Source organism: Labeo rohita, chromosome 18 (genome assembly GCF_022985175.1).
Source record: "Labeo rohita strain BAU-BD-2019 chromosome 18, IGBB_LRoh.1.0, whole genome shotgun sequence".
Classification (NCBI taxonomy): Eukaryota; Metazoa; Chordata; class Actinopteri; order Cypriniformes; family Cyprinidae; genus Labeo; species Labeo rohita.
In genome coordinates this window covers 29,908,018-29,927,192 of record NC_066886.1, presented here as the reverse complement: position 1 = coordinate 29,927,192, position 19,175 = coordinate 29,908,018, and the positions used below count along the sequence as shown (strand labels likewise).

At 36.2% G+C, this 19,175-nt stretch overlaps 1 protein-coding gene across 2 annotated transcripts in view; it reads right to left on the bottom strand.

Annotated features, from left to right (window-relative positions):
* prdm10 (PR domain containing 10) overlaps nucleotides 1-18,945 on the bottom strand; it is a 28,344-nt gene extending 9,399 nt beyond the window's left edge. The window contains exons 1-14 of one of the 2 annotated variants that reach the window (XM_051135744.1): nucleotides 18,617-18,945; nucleotides 16,072-16,202; nucleotides 15,411-15,572; nucleotides 13,668-13,727; nucleotides 13,415-13,519; nucleotides 11,323-11,503; nucleotides 10,954-11,195; nucleotides 10,667-10,867; nucleotides 10,235-10,307; nucleotides 8,537-8,654; nucleotides 8,320-8,437; nucleotides 6,098-6,382; nucleotides 3,225-3,569; nucleotides 967-1,122 (exon numbers count right to left, since the gene is read on the bottom strand). In XM_051135744.1, coding sequence (XP_050991701.1) covers nucleotides 967-1,122; nucleotides 3,225-3,569; nucleotides 6,098-6,382; nucleotides 8,320-8,437; nucleotides 8,537-8,654; nucleotides 10,235-10,307; nucleotides 10,667-10,867; nucleotides 10,954-11,195; nucleotides 11,323-11,503; nucleotides 13,415-13,519; nucleotides 13,668-13,727; nucleotides 15,411-15,572; nucleotides 16,072-16,143 — 2,118 coding nt within the window. In that variant the 5' untranslated portion in view covers nucleotides 16,144-16,202; nucleotides 18,617-18,945. Of the gene's footprint in view, nucleotides 1-966; nucleotides 1,123-3,224; nucleotides 3,570-6,097; nucleotides 6,383-8,319; nucleotides 8,438-8,536; nucleotides 8,655-10,234; nucleotides 10,308-10,666; nucleotides 10,868-10,953; nucleotides 11,196-11,322; nucleotides 11,504-13,414; nucleotides 13,520-13,667; nucleotides 13,728-15,410; nucleotides 15,573-16,071; nucleotides 16,203-17,441; nucleotides 18,588-18,616 lie in introns of those variants that run through there. The other variant, XM_051135745.1, reaches the window with a different exon arrangement.
* Between the last annotated feature and the right edge of the window lie 230 nt (nucleotides 18,946-19,175).

The following is a 19,175-nucleotide window of genomic DNA, read 5'->3' as shown; positions in this document are numbered from 1 at the left end:
AAATGCAGGAAAATGTATTTGGGTTCAAACCAGTTTGGGTATTTGGGGTTTTTTTTATTTTATTTTTTTTAAAGACGACTTTTCTGGTCATCAAGGCTGCATTTATTTGATTAAAAATACAGAAAAAAACAGTAATATTCTGAAATATTATTGCAATTTAAAATAGTTCTATTTTAATATACTTTAAGATAGAATTTATTCTTGTAATACAAGGCTGAATTTTTAGCACCATTTCTCCAGTCTACAGTGTCACATGATCCTTCAGAAATCATTCTAATATGCTGATCATTATCATTATCAAAAAAAAAAAGTTTTTTTTTTTTGGAACCTCTGATACTTTTTGGATTCTTTGATGAATAGAACATTCAAAAGAACAGCATTTATTTAAAATAGAAATAGTTTGTAATAATATACACTACCGTTAAAAGTTTGGGCTCAGTACATTTTTTCTTTCTTTCTTCGAAAGAAATTAATACTTTTATTCAGAAAGGATGTGTTCAATTGATAAGCAGTGACAGTAAAGACTTATATTGTTAGAGAAGATTTCTATTTTGAATAATTGCTGTTCTTTTTAACTTCTTATTCAACTTATTTTATTCAAACAATCATGAAAAACTATCACAGGTCGCAAAAAAATTAAGCAGCACAACTGTTTCCAACACTGATAATAAATCAGCATATTAGAATGATTTCTGAAAGATCATGTGACACTGAAGACTGGAGTAATGATGCTGAAAATTCTGCTTTGCATCACAGAAATATATTATACTTTAAAGCATCCTAAAATAGAATACGTATTTTAAATTGCTATATTTTATATTATTACTTTTTTCCTCTATTTTTAATCATATAAATGAAACTTTCACAAGCATGAGACTTTAACAAACATGAAAAATCATACTGATCCCAAACTTTTGAATGACAGAGTACATGCATGAATGTTATTCATCTGGGCATGTGAATCACCTTAAACTGTTTGCCACAGGTAGAGCACAGGAAGTCCTTGCGGTCAGAGTGGCGAAGCATGTGGAGTCGTAGTTTATCAGGCCTGCAGAAGGCTTTATCACACTCCGTACACTGGAAGATCTTCTCTGAGTGGAAACTCCTCACATGTTTCTTGACCTGCACAACACACAAGCATGACTGACCAATCACACATCACTAAAATGTAAAAGATTGGATGACCAATAAAAAAAAAAAAAAAAAACAGTACACAGAATCTCTTGGCTTACAATCTACAACTAGACGGATGTACAGTTACTTCCACTACAGTCAAAAGTCTGGGTGTTATATTAGACTGCAACTTGTCTTTTGAAAATCATTTCTCACATTACAAAAACAGCATTCTTCCATCTTAGAAACATTGCCAAGCTACAAAACATGTTACCTGTTTCTGATGCAGAAAAGCTAGTTCAAGCATTCATGACCTCTAGACTGGAGTATTGTAATGCACTACTAGGTGGTTGTCCTGCATCTTCAATAAACAAGCTACAGATAGTCCAAAATGGAGCTGCTAGAGTCCTTACCAGGTCAAAAAAAAAAATATGATCATATCACCCCAATTTTAAAATCCCTGCACTGGCTACCTATTAGGTTCCGCATCAGTTACAAAATATTACTTCTTACCTATAAGACCCTTAACGGTTTAGCTGCTGCGTACCTAACTAGTCTTCTACCACGCTACAGTCCATCACGCTCCCTAAGGTTGCTTTTGGTAGTTCCTAGGATAGCAAATTCCACTTAAGTAGGTAGAGCTTTTTTGCATTTGGCTCCCAAACTCTGGAACAGCCTTCCTGATAACGTTTGGAGATCGGACACACTCTCCCTGTTCAAATCTAAATTAAAAGACACATCTTTTTAGCCAAACATTCAAATAATTGCATCTCATAACTTTTACAGTTATATCTGTTCAAATGCACATTATTAATCTTTTAGCTCTGGTTGAACAAATCTTTCTTTGCTTGGTTTGAACAGCAGCTATGCCAATTATGTTTCTTTTTGTTCTCTGTTTTTGCCATGGGACTGACATCCTGTGGTAACTAGGAATTCACAAGCTCCAGTCTGGATCCAGAACACTTAAGAAGAGATGATGCCAACCCCTCAGAGGACTTCAGATGATGCCAACCCTGAAACAACATACAGTACTACCCAACTTTGCTACTAGTTTATAATGTTCTTTGTCTGTTCGATTACGTTATTAATTGATCTTTACCACACATCTCTTCCATATGTACATCAACTTGACATAGTCACCACTAGTAAGCTACTACTAAATATACTGTAAAAACTTTAATTTGCTGTAAAGTTGCTTCGCAATGATATGTATCGTGAAAAGCGTTATACAAATAAATTTGAATTGAATTGAATTAAACACAAGAATAATGTCATGTAACCAGATATTTAAAAGGTTATCTCACTTTTAATGATTTACCTTCTCCTTAAAAATCCATGCTATTAAAGGTTTCTTGCAACAAAAAGAGTCATATTTTGTTTTTGTGAATGTAGCATTACATCAGTTGCTCACCAATGGATCCTGTGCAGTGAATGGGTGCCATCAGAATGAGTCCAAACAGCTGATGAAAACATTACAATAATTCACAAGTAATCCACAACACTACAGTCTTTCAATTAAGATCTTAAGAAACGAAAAAATGTGTTTGTCAGAAACAAATCTATCATTAAGACATTTTTTTTTTAAAACAAATCAAACAATCCCTTCATTCATATTTCTTTCTCCAGTGAAAAAAAGTTTCATCATCTGAATCAGGAGAGAAATATGCACAGCTCAAGCACTGTGTAGAAGTGAAACGGTACAAAACAGACTGCCTAAACTAATTTGTTGGTGGATTTTGATGTGATAGAACAACAGGAGATGCACTTTACCCTGGAGGAAGCTTCATTAAGGATTATGGTATTTTTGCCAAAAGTGATGCTAACATGTCTTAAAGGATTTGGTCCTTACAAACAAGCAGCTTTTCGCTTCACAAGACGTTAACTGATGGACTGGAGCGGTGTGGATTACTTGTGAATTATTGTGATGTTTTTAATCAGCTGTTTGGACTCCCACTCTGACGGCACCCATTCACTGCAGAGGATCCACTAGTTCCATTAGTTATCTGTTCTGATGAAGAAACAAACTCATCGACTGCCTAGACGAGTCAATTTTCATCATATTTTCATTTTTGGGTTTAGAAACAATATTGTGTTTTGTTAGCACATCACACCTGTATGAAGTCTGTGAAGGTTTTCTTGCAGGAAGGACAGGAAAAGCAGCCGTTGACCAAGTGAACCCCCACATGCACTTTGAGCAGGTCCAATCTGTCATAGGACTCGGCGCAGAAGAGGCAGGAGTAGGTGCGCTGGTCAGAGTGCAACTGCAGGTGATCCTCTAACGCTGCGTTCGTCAGGAAGCCCTTACCGCACTGATGGCACATGTGACGGCAGCCGTCCCGCCCGTGGTACCGCATGTGCTGGTCCAGCTTGTCTTTATCTCGAAAGGCTTTCCCGCACTGAGAACATTTAAAGGGTCGAAAGGACTTACGGATGAATAGATGCTGGAGAGCGGCATTCTGGGTAAGGGAAGAGAGAAAGCATGATGGAATGGACACTTTTGAAATGAGAAGACGACTAGGTGAACAATCCGAGCAAGATGATGGGGAATAACTTAGGTTACACTGAATTCATATGATTTGTGGGCAATGATACAATGCACTTGTCTGGGTCTGCATGTCACAATGATGGCCAATGAAACAAGCCGTTGTGTTTGCATGCTGAACACAAACAGGATTTGATCTTTCAGTTTTAGGTTTAAAAAGATTCGTTCACTTCCTAAATTAAAATTTCCTCATAATTTACTCACCCCATCATCCAAGATGTTCATGCCTTTCTTTTTTCAGTCACAAAGAAATTAAGGTTTTTGAGGAAAACATTTAAGGATTTTTCTCCATATAATGGATTTCAATGGGATCAACAGGTTGAAGGTCCAAATTGCAGTTTCAATGCAGCTTCAAAGGGCTCTAAACAATCCCAACCAAGGAGTTTTATAATTTTCTAAAGAAAAATGTAATGAAAATGCATACATTTTTAAACCACAAATGCTCATCTTGCACTAGCTCTGCGATGCACGACTTCGCGCAGTAATCATGTTGGAAAGGTGACTTGTGGTTAGCTCTTAGTCTGTGTACTTTGGTTCAAAAAGGTAGAGTAGGATGAAAAACTCCATCTCATTTTCTCCTCCAACTTCAAAATCGTCTGACATTGTTTTACCTTTTTTTGTAAAGGGTGTTTGACTTTCTTTGCATGTTCACCAAGTTATCTTACTTTGTATTTTTGTTTTGTTTCTAGTCAAAATATCTAAAAATTCTAAAATTAAGATTCATTCAATAGATAAGCAAAATGACATAAGATATTTAGTCTTGTTTTAAAGCAAAATCATAGATCATAAGACCCTTATTCCTCAGGCTGGGATCGTGTAGAGCCATTTAAAGTCGCATTGAAACTGCAATTTGGACCTTAAAGCCGCTGATCCCCATTGAAGTCCACTATAAGGAGAAAAATCCTGGAATGTTTTCCTCAAAAACCTTAATTTCTTTTACTGAAGAAAGAAAGACATGAACATCTTGGATGACATGGGAGCGAGTAAATTATCCGAATTTTTTTATTCTGGAAGTGAACTAATCCTTAAGTAACAGTTCAGACAAAAAAAATGAACATTCTGTCATCATTTTGTTTTTCCAAACCTATAAGACTTTCCTCCATTAGACACAAAAGGAGATGTTTAACAAAATGATTTACAATGCTAGTATTAATATTCATGTCATAATTTCTTTTCTTTTATTTTATAGCTAACCACATAGCTTTTATTTTGGCCAAACTATAGTATTAGTAGTGTGAACCATTTTTACAGTAATTTTCAAAGCACAATAGTAAGCACTAGGGCTTGGTATTGACATAGATTTCAATTTGATTTCAATTCACAAGATCTTGATTTGATTGGACTCTGATTTTAACATTGACTCATTTGTATATATGTGACCCTGGACCACAAAACCTGTCATAAGGGTCAATTTTTCAAAATTGAGATTTATACATCATCTGAAAGTTGAATAAATAAGCTTTCAGAGTAGGACAAGACGAGCGTTTGAGATTAAAAAGTATTTAAATGATATTATTTTTATGAAAACAACCGATCGTTTCGCTAGATAAGACCCTTCTTCCTCAGCTGGGATCGTTTACAACCGCATTTGGGATCGTTTGAAGCCGCATCTAAACTGCTTTTTAAAAGTTCAAAATTGGGGCACCATATCAGTCCAGTATATGGAGAAAAATCCTGAAATGTTTTTCTCAAAAAACATAATTCCTTTACAACTGAAGAAAGAAAGACATGAACATCTTGGATGACAAGGGGGTGAGTACATTATATGTGAATCTTTGTTTTGGAAGTGGACTTCTTTAATGATGAACTGACATAATTTGAAAGCTGAGACTCTGTTTCATACTAAAAGTAACAAAGCACAAAGCTTTTTGTGATTATTTCATGGAAGGTACACTACAAATTATATTTAGCAGCGGTTTGTTCACACATCAAAAGATACAGCATAAACTAAATGATCAATTATTGGAATTTAACAATTTATATTGGTTCATTAAAATGAATAGCAAAATCAATAGCAAACCTAGCCCTAGTGTCCTTTTGTATTCAATTTCAAAGTCACGCATGACATGCTAAACATCTCCGTTTGGTCAAACAGGGCGACATGACTGCTCTTAAATGATGTGACTGTTCATTTTTGAACTCTGCTGGTTGATGAAGCTCGAGGACTGAACTGATACAGACAGATGTAATGGGGATGTAGGGAGTCATAGACTGTCAGTGTAGCGTGACATCACAACACTATTGACTGCAGGAGGAAGTTTCCTCTGACTCCACTCTGGCCCACATTAGACCTACCTGCAAGTCCACCTTAATGTGCAGCACGCAACAAAAGAGAAAGACACACACCCACACACGCGCTACTGTTAAACAACTCTAGCCTACTAAACACACTACAATGCAGAGATCTGAGGGTGTGGGTCACTCATGACGGGCGTATCTTACCCTAATCCTCCTCGCCCTCCTCATGTCCTGCGGTGTGAGGTGAGAGTCTTCAGGACTGGTCTGAGGCAGGTCCTCTTTTGCAGACCCTGGGACTTCTGTGATCGGAGATGGGGTGACAGAATCCCCCTCATCTGGAAGCGTCTCGGTGTGGGTTGCTGGGGTATCAAGTCCTTCTTCTGTCTCGGTTTCCATAGATTCGGCTGCCATCTCCACCACCTTCAGCCCGTTAAGAGCTCCATCTGTCCTCTCCTCAAATGGTAGTTTATCTACAGATGCTAACAGCTCCTATTGACAAAAAATGAGCACTGAAAGTTACTGCCAACAAAACTTGCAAACTTTAAAAAGTTTTTAAATCAGTGATTTGCCGCCACCTACTGGCAGTTTTAGTATCTTTTTTAGTTATTTAAATAATTTAAATATATTCAAAATTTTATAGCTAAAACATTAATCTCAACATTAATTTATGAATTTGACTGCACTCATGCCACATCTGAGCCTCATTAAACATTATGATATCTACAAGCCACTTTTGTGTTCTTCTGTGCCACCTCTGTAGTACAAATGTGTTAAAGGAGAAGTCCACTTCCAGAACAACAATTCACAAATAATTTACTCACCCCCTTGTCATCCAAGATGTTCATGTCTTTCTGTCTTCAGTCGTGAAGAAATTATGGTTTTTGAGGTAAGCATTTTAGGATTTTTCTCCATATAATGGACTTCATTGGTGCCCCGATTTTGACTTTACAAAATGTAGCTTAAATGCAGCTTCAAAGGACTCTAAACAATCCCAGCCGAGGAAGAAGGGTCTTATCTAGCGGAACGATCTGCCATTTTTTTTTCCGAAAAATACAAATTTGTATACTTTTTAAGCACAAAAGCTTTTGTTGCACGGGCTCTGCGATGCACGTTCACGTACTGTTGAATCACGTCGAAAGGTCACGCGGAACGTAGGCAGAACAACAGACCCAGTGTTTACAAAGCGAAAGCACAAAGACTAAGAAAGTGCAAGTAAGTCAAACGCTGTTTACAAACAAAAAGGTACAAAGATGTCGGACGATTCTGAAGTTTTAGGAGAAAATAACATGGAGTTTTTCAACATACTCTACCTTTTTGAGCCGGAGTACACAGACGATGAAATTGTGATGATTCGAAGACTTGATTCATAGTAGTGATGGGAAGTTCAGATCATTTTAGCAATTCGGACCTTTGAGTCTCGTTCAGCAAAATGAACTAATCTTTTTTCAAGTCATTTCGTTCATTTTAGCAAAATTAGCATCACGTGACAGCCCCATAAGATGAACGAAGGACTCGAAAAACCCGAAGACTCAAAACAGGTGAACTAATTCCAGTACAGAACCTAATAGGATGTTGCGTATGCGTGACTGAACGAATCACTCCCTCAAGATGACTTGTTCTTCCTGAGTCACATTAAAGATTTGTTCAAAATGAACGAATTGTTCAAGAACGACCCGTAGATGCGCATCCCAGACCCTGTGCTACACAAGCATTTGTGCTTAAGAAGCATACACGATTTTATTTTTTCGAAAAATAAAAATGTTTCACTAGATAAGATCCTTCTTCCTCGGCTGGGATCGTTTACAGCCCTTGGAAGCTGCATTTAAACTACATATTGTAAGTTCAAAATCAGGGGCACAACTGATGTCCATTATATGAAGAAAAATCCTGAAATGTTTTCCTCAAAAAACATAATTTCTTTAAGACTGAAGACAGAAAGACATGAACATCTTGGATGACAAGGGGGGTGAGTAAATTATTTGAAAAATGTTGTTCTGGAAGTGGAGCTCTCTTTTAATACTGATTTCATTTGATTGGTAACTTCTTCTTATTCTGTTGTTTTAATTAGAAATTTAAAAAAAAAGCTTACAAAATATAACTATTTTAAAATTCGACATAAAAGATGACATACACTGTCATACAGATGACAAATAAAGTTAGAAAAACAAGTCAAATATCACTTTTTAATGGGAAGGCTAATTTTTGATCAGATTTTTTGACTATTGACTAGAAGGTGCTCCTGAAATTTTGACTGTGCTCCTAAATTTTTTAAGTTAAGCGCACAAGTGCTCCTAAAGTGTAGAGCCCTGTATGTGTCTGTGTTTATCAATGTTTCTATGCAAATAAAGCCTAAATTAAATCTGTTCATTGTATAATGCAATTTTACCTCCTCAGAAAAGTTTTATTTATATGGGGTTTATTCGTACCTGTGTCTTGTCTGCACTCTCAACAGGAGTCTGTGGGCAGATGAATTTCGTACGTCGCCCTGGTCGCCTCGTGGCGCCGAAACGTTTCCTACCCCGTCCTCGGCCACGACCCTTTGGCCTGGAAGACGAGAACATTAGTCACACACTGTAATGAACTTACTGTCAGGAATACAATTATGAACATTAGAGAAATCAAGTCATTGATGTGCATTCAAACCTTTGGATGAGGTTGAGTTTGTCGTCGTGCATGTTTAAGTGCTGCTGAAGCTGCTCTGAGCTCATGAACCGTCTGTTACACTCATAACACGGCCAGTTCTTCTCCTGCTCACGTAAAACTGAACCAGGAACCACAACAGAAACATATTTTTTAAATATTACCAAGATAATATCCTTGTTCAGATGTAAATACTAGGGGTACAGCTCATGGTTAAATAAAGCGAGAAGTTAAATAGTTCAAGGAGAGCTTTATAAGCATTTTGTGCAATTCTTTTATAAATTGATGACTGCTGTTGCTGTTATATGAATAAATAAATATACACTGTTGTTCAAAAGTTTGGGATCAGTAAGACTTGTAATTGCTTATGCTCATCAAGGCGGCATTTACTCAATCAAAAATACAGAAAAAACATAATATTGCAAACGTAATTTTCAGGATAATTACTCCAGTCTTAAGTGTCACATGATTCTTCAGAAATCATTCTAATATGCTGATCTATTATTAAAATTATCAATGTTGGCAATAGTTGTGCTGCCAAATTTTTTTTTTGAAACCCTCTTCTTCATTCTTTGATGAATAAAAAGTTAAAAAGAACAGCATTTATTGAAAACATAAATCTTTTCTAACAATACAAGTCTTTGCTATCACTTTTTAATCAATTTAACAAACCCTTACTGAATAAAAGTATTAATTTCTTTCAAAAGGAGGAATAAAATTTACTGACCCCAAACTTTTGAACAGTAGTGTATATTGTTACAAAATATTTCTATTTTAAATAAATGCTGTCCTTTGTAAACTTTTTATTCCAAAGAATCCTGAAAAAAAAAGTATCACAGGTTCTTAAAAAAAATATTAAGCAGTGCTGTTTCCAACATTGATAATAAATCAGCATTAGAATGTTCTCTAAATAATGATGCTAAAAAAAAAAAAAAGAAAAAATAAATAAATAAATAAATAAATAAATAAATAAATCAGCTTTGATCACATGAATAAATTCCATTTATGAATTAATATTAATATTAATTCCATAAATGAAATTAATATTAAAGAAAAACGTTATTTTACATTTTAATAATATTTCACAATATTATTTTTTTCTGTATTTTTGATCAAATAAATACAGCCTTGATTAGCATAAAAAACTTCTTCAAAACATATTAAAAAAATCTTACTGATCCCAAGCTTTTGAACAGCAGTGTATTACTGATGTTTTTTGATCACTTTATGGTTTTCGACTTGTGTGTTTAATCAGCCTCACTGATGTAATTAGAGTCTTTAAGCATTTAGGAGCTATTACATTTATTCCCAGTGGATGTACTATTACGTGAATCTTATTAAAAGAAATTAATGCGCATATTTAAAATTAATGTGCTTATTTACATTTTGAAAAAAAGTCTGTCTTATCAAGTGAGTGATTTTACCTTTGTGTTTCTTTTTCTTTTCTTTTTTTTTTTATAACCTTTTGTTTTATAACCTTTATAAGCCTTTTTGGGACGAAACGTAGACCACGCCATACATTTTATTGTACCGAAACCCTCAAAAACCGCAATACGAACTGAGCTGTGAGAAATTAAAAGTTACATCCTTAGTATATTTATAGTTTGTAATGTCAGTGGCTATGCAAATCAATTATCAAGAGCCATCTATTATAACACCTCCAGCAGTTACTAATTTTAAAAAGTGTCAATAACAATTTACCTTTTCTCTCTTCATCTGTGACATCATGAACCTTCTGGTTGACAAACTCGGCATATGATGCAGCATACCACACCTGGAACATGAGAATGCATATGAATTTTATTACTTGAAAAATAAAATAAAATAAAATAAAAACACTTTATATTTACACTTAATAAAAAATTATTTCAGCTAGTTGCAAAAGCAACATTTCTCATTCTTGTTTAGCTAGTTAAAAAGCTAAAATAACTGAAAAAAAAAAAAAAAATTAAACCAAACAAAAACTGCTTAACTCAAAAGACAAAGAACAATTAAAATTAAATAATTAAAAATAATTAAAAAAATAATTAAAAACTAAAATTAAAATTGAAAAACAGAAAATAAAAAAATAAAATCTAATTCAAAATATTAAGAAAAACTACAATAGTATCTTCAATGTTCCTTTCAGCGCACCTTTAGCTCCTGTTTGGGCTGAATGTTCTTGATAGTGGTGTAAAAAATGTCCGATCCATACTGATAAGCCACCAGGTTCTGCTCCAGGTGGTTCTGGGCCGGCCGGACGAACATCATCCAGTTACATCGCTCCTCATCAGACAAGTCAAACCAGAGGTCCTCTGCCCTCTCGCCCTCTTTCTCAGGGTCTAGCATGAATAACTACACAGAAGCAATGCAGCATGATGTGAGACCTTTAAATGCTATACTAGAAATCTATTTTAGTAGGGTTTACTGGTTCGTCATACTTTCAGGTGGATGTGCGTATCCTGCAGTTCACTCTGTCGCACCAGCGGCCCTTCAATAGGACCGAACTGTGTGCGTTTCGGGATGCGTCTCTTAGTAAAGACTCCACCCAGGAAGCGGTCGATATAGAGGATGAGAGGAAGACTGGCCCGAGCCTTGGACATCACAGGGCGGTTCAGGATGGGGTGCAGAGGACCGTGTTTTATACATGCTCCAGGATTGGCATTATTACAGTCTTCACACCCTACATGTAGAAATAATGCATTCATAAGTGACTCGTGTGAATCTGAACATTGCATTTTGCAAGAGAGTTAAAATTGTTTTTCTTTCACCACACAGTCTTAAGTGTTCAGTGTTAAACATCTACTCACAGAGGTTTTGAGGGGTGAACGGCTGGGGCGTCCTTGGTTCCCAGTCGTCCATTTCTGAATCGTCACTATCGTTGTCTTCTTCCTCATCCTCTGAATCCACAGTGGAATCTGTGGCCCCCAGGGGGCTCGACGAGGCCTCCGGCAAGTTGGGAAGAGCTGCATTTGTCACAGCAAGTTGGCTCTGTGAGAAAAATAATCAGTATCTGGTTAATAGGAGGTTAATTTTGCTTCACTAATGCAAATAATGATTTCTTTCATACACTGAAGTCACACACCTGTGGCAGAACAATGTTAAGAAGCCTTTCATGTGAACAGCTCAGTGTTTTCTGAAGGGATCGTATAGAAAATGTAAAATAAAATTCAAGGACTTTTCGAGCACTACTTATTTGATTTTTCAAGGACTCAAGAGATCTCACTTATCTAACAATCTCTTCCATTTCAAATTCTAAAAAAAGAGAAATAGATAAATAAAAATACACTAATAAAAAAAAGGCAAAAATAAAGTGAAGCACATAGTTCATTTTCTTAAAGGATTTGTATGTGTGTATACTTTCTTTTGTTTTGTTTTTTTTTAAACTGTACTGCATTAAAGATTTGATGTTTTCTACTGTTTAAGAAAAAGAAATCTGAAAAAAAAAAAAAAAAAAAAAAAAGATTTGCAAAATTACCCTGAAATCCTGATCTGAAAGAAATTATTTGCAAACCCACACCGAAGTCCTGAACTGAATTAAATGAGTCGCAATCCATGCTCCGAAGTTCTGGTTTAAGGCAAAAGATTTGCGAAATCACTCCGAGGTTCTGATCAAAATCAAATGATCCACACTCTGAAGTCCTGATCTGAATTTTAGTTAGATCATGACTTTAAACTGCGTATCGCGAATCATTCCATCTGAATCATTCAATTTGCTAAATTAATCACAAACCCATTCCAATCTAAACCAAATGATTCGCGTTACACGCTCCCGACCTGAATCAAATAATTCACAATCCACACTCCGTAGTTTCGATCTAAAGCAAAAGATTTGCGAAAATGCTCCGAAGTTCCGATCAAAATCAAATGATTCACGATCTATGCTCTGAAGTCCTGATCTGAATTTTATTTAAATTGTGCATCGTGAATCATTTGATTTGAATCATTCAATTCACTAAATGATTCACAAACCCGTTCCGATCTAAATAAAATGATTCGTGATACGCGCTCTGAAATCCCGATCTGAATCAAATGATTCGCAATCCATGCTCTGAAGTTCCGACCTAAATCAAAAGATTTGCGAAAACGCTCAGAGGTTCTGAACAAAATGCTTTGAAGTCCCAATCTGAATCAAACAATTCACGATACATGAAGTTCCAATCTAAATCAAATGATTCGAAATACGCGATTTGAAGTCTTGATCTGAAACAAATGATTCACGATATGTGATCCGACTGAAGTGCTACGAAATAGTGAATCATTTTGCGATGCTATGGTTTAACTGATTTCAAAAAGCTCCATTTCACCCATCACTACGTGCTTTTTACAATCATTAAAAGAGACGTTAAAATTCAAAAAATGTTTTTTGCTAGTGAATCGCTTGAAACTAATGATTGAAGTCACAAGTTTGAATCAACCAGAGTGGTTCCAGCATAAATAACTCAAATGATTTGGTTCATCTGTTCCTGTTTTCGCATCTTCAGCCATGTTTACACGACACTGTCAGTACTACTAAACTAGTGGCTTAGCTTGATTGTTTTCTGACATAAACTGAAATAAGCAAAAAAGGTAATATTTCTTTTAGCTGCATGAATTTTGTGTGAAAAGATATAATAAACACTTATTTCATAGATGCATTGTCTTTCAGTAATTCAAGCACTTTTCAAGCACCTCATCAGGATTATTGCTATTTTCAAGGGTTTTCGAGGCCTTAAATTTCAAAAAGTCAAATTTAAGAACTTTAAGCACCTTGTACAAACCCTGTAAATATTTAATTTTACTGTGCAGTTGTATTACAGTGGATATATATAAAAATAAAGTATTTTGAGGTTTGAGTCCACAAGTCCAACTCAATGCAGAGACACAAAATCCTACAGGATATGTTTAGCAGTGCAGGTTCACCTGTGTCACAGGTTCCAGGATCGCCTGTGGGCCATCAGCTACATTACTCAACACGTGCAGATTTGCAGTGTTCATGTTCTGACCGCTCGGTAGCAACACAGTCACCTGAGACAACAGATAATGTTAGTGGACAAAATCAATGGCTAGCTGCTAAAAGATTACATTTGAAACCCCATGGTATTATTTACATGGTTTATGCAAAAAAAAGAACAAAACAAAATAAGCATGGTAATACTATGAAATGTCACACTACCTGTTGTGTTGTGCCATCTTGCTGAATGTAGGCCACTTGGGGCTGATCTGTGAACACCGCCTGAACAGGACCAAAAAAAAACAAACAAAAAAAAACAGTAAAGCTGAGTTACAAAATGTTTGTGATTATTACAGTGTTACAGTGGGTTTGAGATTTTTTTTTATTCAGCAGGAGTACATAAAGTTGAGGTCATAAGTTTACATACACCTTGCAGAATCTGCAAAATGTTCATTATTTGATCAAAATATAAGGGATCATACAAAATGCATGTTATTTTTTATTTAGTACTGACCTGAATACAATATTTCACATAAAAGATGTTTACATATAGTCCGCAAGAGAAAATAATAGTTGAATTTATAAAAATGATCCCTTTCAAAAGTTTACACACAGTTGATTCTTAATACTGTGTTGTTACCTGAATGATCCACAGCTGTGTTTTTTTTTTGTTTAGTAATTGTTATTCGCCCTTTGTTTGTCCTGAACAGTTAAACTGCCCCCTGCTCTTCAGAAAAATCCTTTGGGTCTCAAATTCTTTGGTTTTCCAGCATTTTCGTGTATTTGAACCCTTTCCAACAATGACTGTATAATTTTGAGGACAACTGTGGGGCTCATATGCAACTATTACAGATGGTTCAAACACTCACTGATGCTCCAGAAGGAAAAACAAGGCATTAAGAGCCAGGGGGTGAAAACTTTTTGAATTTGAAGATCAGGGGAATGTAACTTTATTTTTACTTCCGGGAAACATGTAAGTATGTTCTGTATCTTCTGAAGGGCATTACTGAAAATGAAAAAAATATGATATTTAGGCAAAATAAGAAAAATGTACACATCCTCATTCTGTTCAAAAGTTTTCACCCCTCGACTCTTAATGCATTGGGTTTTCCTTCTGAAGCATCAATGAGTGTTTGAGGCTTCTGAAATAGTTGGATATGAGTCCCTCAGTTGTCCTCAGTGTGAAAAGATGGATCTCAAAATCGAACAGTCATTGTTAGAAAGGGTTCAAATACTCAAAAATGCTGAAAAACCAAAGAATTTGTAGGACCTGAAGTATTTTTCTGAAGAACAACGAGCAGTTTAACTGTTCTTTCAGAACAAAAAAAGACTCATGAAGAACTATCGCTAAACTAAAAAACACAGCTGCAGATCATTCAAGTAACAACACAGTATTAAGAAACAAGTGTATGTAAGCTTTTGAGTCATTTTTATAAATTAAATTATTATTTTTTCTTGTGGACTATATGTAAATGTCTTCTATGTCTTCTATCTTATTCAGATCAGTAATAAATAAAAAATAACATGCATTTTGTATAATTTCGGTAAAATAAATAAAATTTTGCAGATTCTGCAAGGTGTATGCAAACTTTTGACCTCAACTGTATGTTAATAGTATCGTACAGTCAGTCAGTCACTATTGCAAAATAAACCCAACAATGTGACCGATCTTGTATCACACTTAAAGATGTTTATTTTTGCAATTTGGGATTTTGCATCTGACAGTACAGTTTATAACACATTATCCAGCTACTTACACAACGCAAAAATAACTCATAACTAAATATTGGGTTGAAATTAGGAAAAAAAAGAAAAAAAAAGATTTGAAATTAGCACAGATATGTAGGAAACTGGTGAATTGGCTCAGCAATCATAACACAAAATGTTGTGACTGTCATGTGTATATTTTTGGGGTTAATATCTGCATTCATTATTTGCTGTTTAATGAGATGCCGTTTAACTCACCTGCGTTCCATCGGCTGGATGTATGTACACCAGTGTGTGTTCGGCGGACTCAACGGAGGTGTAGGAGCTTCCGTCTGCAGCGTAGACAACCTGCTGCTGAGTGCGGTCAGACTGCTCTCCGCTGTACACGATCTGAGCCACCGCACTGGTCACAAAATGCACCTGCACACCCATAACAGACATGCTTCAATACTGAAAAGAGGTGAATGTAATGAAAGTGTGGGATTTCACCACACAATTTAAAGGAAAAAAGTGTTAGAAAATATTTTGCATTAGGGAAAATAAATCCTCTTTTTAGGACAATTTTTTCATGATTTTTATGAAATTAATGTGTACAATTCTTGCATTATCACAATGACACTTTTGCAAGAGAACATGCTTAATTGTAATGCAGTTGTTTTAAAGCTGGAGTATACTACACAGCTTTTGCACAGATTTTTGCTCTGATTCGTGAAAATCTCAATGCATCGTCCTTTAATAGTCTTTCAAATAAAGACTAGTATTTCATAGAGAGGCTTAACATCATTTGTTGTGCAAGAGAATGGGGTCGTGCATTTATTAGAACTGAAACAGAAATACATGCCTTATTGATTCTCTATTAAAATATGTGAAATTAGGATACCCAAATACTTGTACATAACTAACAGAGCACGGTTTGTACCTGAGGTGTATTTCCAGTGTCATTGTTGGGTGTTGGACTCCACACAGGTGAGGACTCCTGCTTGGCCTCCATAGCAATGGTATGAGGCGAGACCGAACACCTCCTCCACCTATCCACCGCTCATCAACAACCTGTACACGCATTACAGAAATTGACATGATTTCATTAACTTTTCTAAACAGCATGAGCCATTATGAAACCGTATACTGGGCGGAACATGTTACTTTCAAAGTCTAGGGTGGACATGGTTCTGATTAGCATATCATCACAAAATATACACTGTATAATGTTGCATGCAACATTGTCATATGACCTGATCAAGTTTCACTGTTACATCTTTTCTTTCTTATTGTATTAATACTTCAAAAATCACGTTTTTGTCTTGCATAACAATGAAACTGAGCAAGCACACACAGTGTTGATTGATTTTCAGCTAATTAATTTGTTGCAAACTGTGGGCAATTGTAGGACGAATAAAGGACACAAAACAAAGACTGCCTACTAAGCATCCTTCAAATGAAGACGTCCATCGATTGACCTTTATGATGTGGCAGCCTTACAAGCATGCGTCCTTCCTTTTGACTAAATGATTGGAGAAGTCCTGCACATGTCACCATATATGAATTTCGGAAATATATGAAGTGAACTTTTTTTTAATGCTAATTTTAATTAAGGCGACTGGCCTTTTTATATAAAGTTTGATATATAAAGTATGTCCAAATTTATCAGCATAAATGCAGTACACTCACATAGGGCGATATATAACTTACAGGAAATCTCAACTGCTTGTGATTAAATATTATGTATCTTATAGAAAACAATTGAAGAAGATATTTTCCATTTTTATGAAAGTAGGTTTATCTCATATTAGAGCCAGGTGCATTTGAAGGTCTCAAGACTGTGTAGGCCTCACACGATAGGGCATTCAGAAGGAAGTACTGGAGAAGGGAGATGCCACAGGATGAGATAGCACGGAACTAGATAATGCGTGGAAAGCTTATTAAAATCCTAAAATGTATCGTTGCAACCTTGGGTACCCAGATAGTAAAACAGTCTAGCAGGTGGTTTTCTACAATGAAAGAAAGCATTATGAAAACTCATAAAGAACTGTTGAAAAGTTGCAAAATGTAAACTATATTATACACCCAGCTGCTAAATAGGGTTGTATGGCATGAAGATATTTTTAATGTTACTAACATTACCATAATGACTTTCCCTGCTGAAAAAAAACAATAGAACCACGGTTTCCACTACAAATACCAATACAGACATTACAAACCATCAACTTTTAACCAACAAAACCATTAAAAAATGTTTTTTGCAGTGTGTTTTGTGACATATTCCATTAGAAACAGAAGGTGACCAATTACCAGTAGAGACCAACAGGGTCCATTGAAGTTTCCAACACAAGTCGCATTATAACCAGTAAAACCATTACAAATTTTGTGATGGTGTATATTGTTTTTTTTTTTTTTGTTTGTTTGTTTGCTGGTTTCTGTAAAGGTGCTTTGAAACAACACGTTTTGTGTCTCAAGGAAAATCTCAGTTATTAAATTCCCAGATTTTTTTGGTTTTTCCACGACTGTGGTCATGCAATATATATATAAAAATCATGTATATTCCAATTAATGGAATAATTCTCTTACAAAAAGTACTTGACCATGCTACAATGACGGTGTCACACCATGAATGACGTTGATACATGTGAAATGAAATTTACATGATACTCCAATGTCATTCTAATGAATACCATGATTAAACCATATGACGTTGTATGTCTTGTAATCGAGCGGCTGATGTGAACGGAGCAGATCAAAGCTCAGACTCGACACATTTTATCCGTTCATAGTGTTATATTTGTGATTTATTGAAAGCGCGCAGTTTAACCCAAATACAGGCGCGTAACGTTACTGGAGGAGCGGTCAGTCTAATCACTGCACGGGGGTAGAGGAGACACACGGCCGGACAGAAAGCCCCCAACAGCCGCGCTGAAAGAAAAAACACACGCAAACGCCTATCAACCCGGCCTTTCTTAAACCCTCAGACAAATGAAAAGATTATAAAGGCTGTAATGGCGAATAAAGCGATCGGGCTGTTTGTCAGGCTCTCTCCCCCCCTGTCTCAAGCCCGCAGGTTGGGAGTTCCAGTCGGACTATACCACACAACCTGCAGCGGCACAAAAACATTTCCACGGCAGCTTTATCAGACATAAACCCGCGCTGGAGGTCGACAGCGACATCGAGATGAGAGCACAGGGCCTGTTTGAACTGGAACGGCCCTGCGGCGTCGTTTTAATGGAGCGCATTAGTTTCATGGAGGTTTTCAAATGCCGCACAGTGGCGGTTGGCTCCCCGCGCATAGATGAGCTCGGCCGGCGGGCGCGCTCCGTGAGTGTCTGCAGCAGAATGAGGAAGACACGACACGACTCCATTTTGGGTGGGACTAAGACAACAACAAAGCACGGCGAAGACACTCAACAAAATATATCTACACTCTAATCGACCGTCCAACGGAAAACAGGCTGTGAATTTTACGTGACACTTACTGAGAGACGATCCTCAATCCGCGCTTAAGCTTCGGGTGTGGATTTCCCGAGAGTTTTCAGCATTTTTAGGAAAAGGTTGAAGTGGGTCTTCCCTCTGAATGGTAGCTGCAGAGATGGCTGCCTTGCATATATTAACATAATCTACCTAGCAACAGACGCGCGGCCCCGGGCGACAATTTCCACATTGAAATATATATCGATGGAGATTTTCAAGAATGATAGTGATAAAATAGCACATATGCTGTGCTGGATAAAGTCCGTGTCGTTTACTTTTAATTTCGATATATATGGATTGTTTTTTATTCCGAGATAATTGGTATGTAACGCTCGTATGCCATTTTCCTCACAGCGCCAATGGGAATTTTCCGCCATTTCTCCCAACCAATGAAAAAATTTAAACGTCCTCAAGGCCGTCCAATGAAAAAAAAGAAAACGTGCCAGACGTACCAATGAAATTTCAAGCGCGTCACACAAGCACTTGTGTACATGTATGCACGTATGAAGTATGTACATTTCATATAAAGCTGTCTATGGGCCATTCTGCAAAATTGGTGCCTAC